This window comes from Alnus glutinosa, chromosome 9 (assembly GCF_958979055.1).
Source record: "Alnus glutinosa chromosome 9, dhAlnGlut1.1, whole genome shotgun sequence".
NCBI lineage: Eukaryota > Viridiplantae > Streptophyta > Magnoliopsida > Fagales > Betulaceae > Alnus > Alnus glutinosa.
This window is the reverse complement of record NC_084894.1, coordinates 454,168-460,167: the sequence shown is the minus strand read 5'-3', so window position 1 is coordinate 460,167 and position 6,000 is coordinate 454,168. Positions and strand designations below refer to the sequence as shown.

At 35.6% G+C, this 6,000-nt stretch overlaps 1 protein-coding gene across 1 annotated transcript; it reads right to left on the bottom strand.

Moving 5' to 3' along the window:
• Nucleotides 1-259: 259 nt before the first annotated feature.
• On the bottom strand, nucleotides 260-5,618 carry LOC133877620 (disease resistance protein RPV1-like). Its single transcript, XM_062316006.1, has 6 exons — nucleotides 4,921-5,618; nucleotides 2,808-3,897; nucleotides 2,354-2,686; nucleotides 1,473-2,234; nucleotides 812-1,383; nucleotides 260-350 (listed from the first exon to the last, which is right to left on the bottom strand). The coding sequence occupies exons 1-5, from the start codon at nucleotides 5,427-5,429 to the stop codon at nucleotides 865-867; spliced, it is 3,213 nt and encodes a 1,070-aa protein (XP_062171990.1). The 5' UTR covers nucleotides 5,430-5,618; the 3' UTR covers nucleotides 260-350; nucleotides 812-864.
• Nucleotides 5,619-6,000: the final 382 nt, after the last annotated feature.

The window sequence follows — 6,000 nt, the reverse complement described above, 5'->3', positions numbered from 1 at the left end:
GACGGATAAAACCTCATCAAAGGTGACGTGAACTAGAGAAATCTCTAGCCAAATAACAACAAAAGCAGTAAAAGACATAAAGAAAAGAAGAGAGGAGAGGAGGGAAGAGATGTACTCCTTCCCTCCTCCCTCATCCAGCTAAAACAAGAAGAAAACAAGGTGAAGAAACGAAGAGAGAGAACAGAGCTTTCTGTTCAGTATCGCCATATTGTTGAATTAGCAGTATATAATTTGGGAGGAGACTTCGGATGAAAGTAGAAAATTTGAAATGCATTCAAATTCAAGCATGATAAGAAAAGAAGACCAAATTTTGAGCCGACTTCACCGATCATCTCTTGGGGCACTTCCAGCTGGTCAAATGTTTCAATGCTGAAAGGAATTAAAAATAGAATAAATATTCAGCAAATTGTTTCCATACAAATCTTTGACCTAATTAACTGCACATTTAGTAGGAAATTAACGAGTGCAAATTCAACCAAAGAGGGGTTGTCCTTGAAAGTTGGCCACATCTAACTATTCTACTAAAAAAAATTAAGTTAGAGCAAATTCATGTTTCTTCCATAAAAATCTTTAAACTCAACTGCACATTAACCGGAAAATGAGTGTAAAAATTGGAGGTAGGAAAAAACCAATTAACTCACTCCATCAGCGCTATAGTGCCATTGCGATCTATGCACATATACATGCAAGTTTTCACTTGACCAAAGTTTCCTCAAAGAGCAAATACAAAAATTAAAGAAGAAATTATATATGAAGCTCCTTTAAAAAGAAATGTGACAGAAGAGTAGAGGGAATTAAGGGGATGACTTACCAGAAACTTCAGAGGATGACTTTACGAGCTTCCATACCATGGATGTTCCTCAATTATAAACGATATAAAGGAGGGTGATAAGTCTCTAAATCCAAACCATGAGCAATAATATTCAAAGCGTTGTAGAATTCCGAAGCATCATGCTGACTGCATACAACACGCATCCCACACTCTTTCACCTCCACAGCCGAGCTGTCTGTCAAAATTAAAGCCTCAATGTAGCTCCATCCATCCAATTTCTTCGACTGTTCCAAAAACCATTTAGCTGGTATATACACCCAGAATCCAGTTGGCCCAACAGATGGGAATTTAGGGACAGGAAGGACAAAGGGTATATGTAGACGCCCTTCGTCGGTCTCAAAATGAAAAACAAAGTGACAAAGAGTAGGATCAGTGCTCTTATGGACTTCATAAACAACAAACACAGCACATCCCTTCCACTCCCTGTTATCATTCAAATCTGGATGCATCTCAAGTTTTACAGAGGAACTAGCACTTTTATTGTTGAACCACTTTGGGATTCCAGGTCCCAACCACGACCCACATATTACCTTGGTACCAAAAAAGCTTCTCTGTAAGAGAGTGAAAAAAAAAAAAGATGAGATTTTTTGTGTTAAAAAAAAAAGAACTTTTCGTGTAAAAATGAGAGAAAGAGACTCACCCAATAGCCTTCTTTCTGTAAATGTGTTCGTAGATCCAATTGTAAAATATTGCAGGGACTGCCACCATCATAATCAATATACAATGCTGCTATGGAGCAATCGGTGGTCACCAATATATCACTTAAAGCCCTCGTGTATATTTGGTCCGAAAACATCTCCAGCAATGGACAATTCTCAACGTACAAATATGTTAAACTCAATGGAAGCTTTGGCAATGCTTGAAGCCTGATACAATTTCTCAAGTAAAGTGATTCAAGATTGGAAAGCTGACAAATGCTATCTGGTATTCTCGCAAACTCATTCCCGCTCAGGTTTACAATCTCAAGTGATGATAAACAGGAAATGTCACGGGGAAAAAATGAAAGGTTTTTGCAGTTTTCTAAACTCAGAATTTCAAGACCAGATAAACGCTCAAATGGTAACGGTAATTGTTCTATAGCAGTACCGTCCAATTTAAGCATCCACAAAGATGTCATATTTCCTAGGATAGCTGGAAACGTCTTGAGTCTTGAGCAACCAGATAGATCAAAAAACTCAAGAGATTCCAAGCTGATCAAGTCTGGAAGGCTTTTAAGACGTTTGCAATTTCGTAAATTCAATCGTTTAAGACATTTAAGAAATCCAATAGATGGATGGAGCTTGGACAAACTTGTACAACCTTCAAGCTCTAGTCTCTCAAGACTTGGGACTCCGGTGAAGTCTGGTGCCTCGATCAAGTTTTGAGAGCCACGCAGGTCAATGATTTTCAAATCCTCCAAACTCTGTTATAACCCAATAAATCATTGGATAAAATCAATTAAGCGCTAATGAAATTATTTAGAAATTAAGCAGAAGACAAATAAGAATATTAATGCACATTTGCATAAGCAAAAAATCTTACCTGAACTCCTTTCCACAATTTTTCGATAGGGCTAAAAGGCATGCTGAGTTCAACAAGCTTGTCTGGCTCAAAACTGGTTGGCAATGATTTTAGAGGACATCCACACCATTCCAAAATGCGCAATTCATTTGATAGCACGAATGTTGAAAGTTCTCCATGCCATACCAGAGTGCTTAACTTATCAAAAAGTTCAGAAACATTTTCTACACAACCAATGTTTCCAATCTTAAGCATTCTCAATCTTTTCATGTTTGAGAAGGCATCCAGTCTCAATTGTTTCTTTTTCCTATTATTAGGGAAGTCGAGGACCATGGCTTGAACCCGTTCAGTTCCCTATTCCCAAGAACAATCAGATTAGTCAAGTGAAAAATACTTGACAAATAATTAGAAGAATTAATTAGTATATATGAAATTATTCTACTTTATGTTCATATATCTACTCTAATCCACTTACCTTATTATGCTGCAATACGTAAAGGACATCCCTCCAATGCCACAATCTACTGCGGTTACCAGGACTATGTTTGTCTTCATGTTCAACTATTTGCTGACCCATTTTTTCTATCAAACCATGCATCACCAATCTGCCCCTTGAGATGGCTAGAAGAGATTTGTCCCTAAGATGTGGGATAGTGGAGTTTGGAAAGTAACCAAAACTTTCTAGTTTATGTATTATGCTAACTAAGTATGATCCTTGGAAGAAACACGCAATATCTAAAAATAAATCTCTTTCTAAAACGTCCAGTCCATCAAAACTGCTTCGTAACTGATCTATGATTATTTCCATAGGCCGTACTTGTATTCGATCCAAGAAACTTTTCCATTCATATCGTTTTCTACGAAACAAGTAGCTACCCAAAACTTCAAGAGCTAAAGGAAGACCTTGAGCATAAGTCACAAATTTCCAAGACAGACTCTTATAATTTTCTTTAGGATAGGGTTGTTTGAATGCATGCCAACTGAAGAGCTTCAAAGCTTCATAATCATTCAACATCTTCACCTCATAGATAGCAGTCGCATGCCTTTTCAACAAATGAACATCTCTGCTTGTCAAAATGATTCTACTCCCCCAACCAAACAAATCAGGGCTCCATGCTAATGCTTGTATTTGTTCTATATCCACATCATCAAGAACAAGTAAAACCTTTCGGTGTCTTATCACAGAGATTAGATCACCATCATCCAATATATTTATTTCTTTTCCCTTGAATAAGTCAGAAATAAGCTGCTTTCGTAAATCATTCAGAGGACGACTATATCTGGTCCTTGTGGATGAATCTTTCTTACAACAAAGAAAGCATCTAAATTCAAATTGAGGATAAACCACATGATAAATGACGTTTGCCAGTTTGGTCTTGCCCACCCCACCCATCCCATGAATCCCTATAAAGCAAACACCACCCTCCCCAGTATCGAGTAACTTCATAACTTCCACCAGACGAGATTCAAGTCCAACAAAACCAAGCTTGGAAGCAAGTGAACCGCTACTATGCAATTCATTATTTATGCATTGAAGGATTTTTTTGACAATTTTTGACTCGTAACTGTAAAAAAGATGGGATAATTATTTTGATGAGACAGTGACCAAATCCAGGTCCAGGGGCCGGGGCTCGATACAATTTTTGGAGCATAAGGAGAAGAGTTTAAGTCAGTCATTTCATTTAAAATTAAATATTATATTTTTATTTAAAATTCATCATGCTCACTTTTAAAGATGCAAAATTACTTCTTAAGTTTTTTATATTAAAGTTTTTCTAATATTTTCCTTTCTAACAACTTGTAACAAAAACAAAATATCATTTTAAAATCTTTTGAATTGATTAACCATTTTCTATCATGCTTCTCCCCTTTTGATAACTTTCGTATATAAAATGTACTAAAAAAATGTCTATAGTTCTCATCTTTAGAAAAATTTATATTGCTTCTCTTATGGGACCTTTTTCTATTAATAAATCTCTTAATTTTGCATCAATATTTTTCCATTAACCTGATTTATAAATATTTGTAACAATAGAATAAGATACATCATTAATATTTTTACTTTCTTCTAAATTTTCCTTAACTTTTTCATCGAGAACTATTATATTACATATTTGAACATCATTATCATTATTTTCAATGTCATCTTTTTGTTGTATTATTTCATTATCTTCTAACTCTTTTTTATTAACTTCTAGTTCATTTATGAGTTTTTCAATTAAATTATCATTTATATTTTGTTTATTACTAATAACAAATTTATTTAGAGATCATTTTTTAGATTCAATTAATTTTTCTACTTTATTTTTTTTAAAAAAAAAAAAAAAAAAAAAAAAAAAAATTCATATCCAAAAGCATATTTTCTAATAGACATCTGTAACTAAAAATATTTACAAATTAAATAAACACGATTTATAATAAGAAATACATAGTATGACTAAAATAAAATAAATTTAGGTATACTAGTTGGGGTTTAGTGTACGTTGCAGATTATGATGATCAGATGATGATACTAATTGCTAAAAAACTGATAAGTTTCCAACTCATTTATAAATATGATCTCGGTGAGAGAAGAAAAGACTAATTACCAATTATCATCGATATGCCATCCGGCGAGATTGGCCACTTTTCTCAAAGCAGCTCCCCACGTTATGATCTCCTGTTCGTCAACCTCGGGGTCCTCTCTATGCCGAGCAAAAGCATTAGCAAAACTCCCCTTCTGGTATTGGACGTCAGTGGGACGCACGTGGTAGAAAACGGGCAAAACTTTCAGTCCTGTCTGTCTCCTGCATTCGACAATCTTTGCAAGTTCAATCAAGCACCATTTAGAGAAAGCATAGTTTTCTGAGATAACAACGACCGCACACATGGATTCTTCTATTGCTTTCGAGAGCTCTTCAGAAATATCGTTTCCTCGCTCGAGTTTTTTATCGTCTCTAAAGGTGATAATGCCGTTCCCTCCTACCAAAGCAGCATGTAGATGGTCCGTAAAGCTCCTGCGAGTGTCTTCGCCGCGGAAGCTGAGGAAAACATCGTATCTCCATCTAGGTATCCACGGAGGTGTTGAAGAGGCTCTTAGACCGCTCGTGGGCGCCATTGGAGAATTACAAGCTAATTTGCAGACGCAGAGAACAGGAAGAACACCCCCCAAGAGACCTTTTTGACATGGTGTCACCCATGTCTCGAAAATCCTCCACAAAAATTCTTTTGTCTTTTTAATTTTCCCAACAGAGGTTGGGAGTACGTCGTGGGACCAGCAGCAGCACCTATGAAGTATAAAGTGCGATTCCTCGGCCTCCCGTGTTGTGGAAAAGTGGTCAACATCATTAAGGAAATTTCGCAGAAGACGCGGCCAGTAAATTAGACGTTGCTTTTTTACTTTTTTTTTTACTTTTACTTTCTTTTTTTTCTTTTTTTTTTTTAAAGGTTAAATGACTATAAGGTCTCTGAGTTTTGACAACTTTATTTTTTAGTTTCTGAGTTTCAATTCGCATCACAGATGATACATCAATTTTGAGAAATGACCAAATTAGTACCTCGGTTAACTTCTCCGTCCAAAAATTAACGGTTCATCACATGTCAACCCCAGAAGTTTGACACATGGCACTATATAAAAAAATAAAAAATAAAAAATCTTTAAAAATTAATTAAAAAATTTAAAAAAAAAA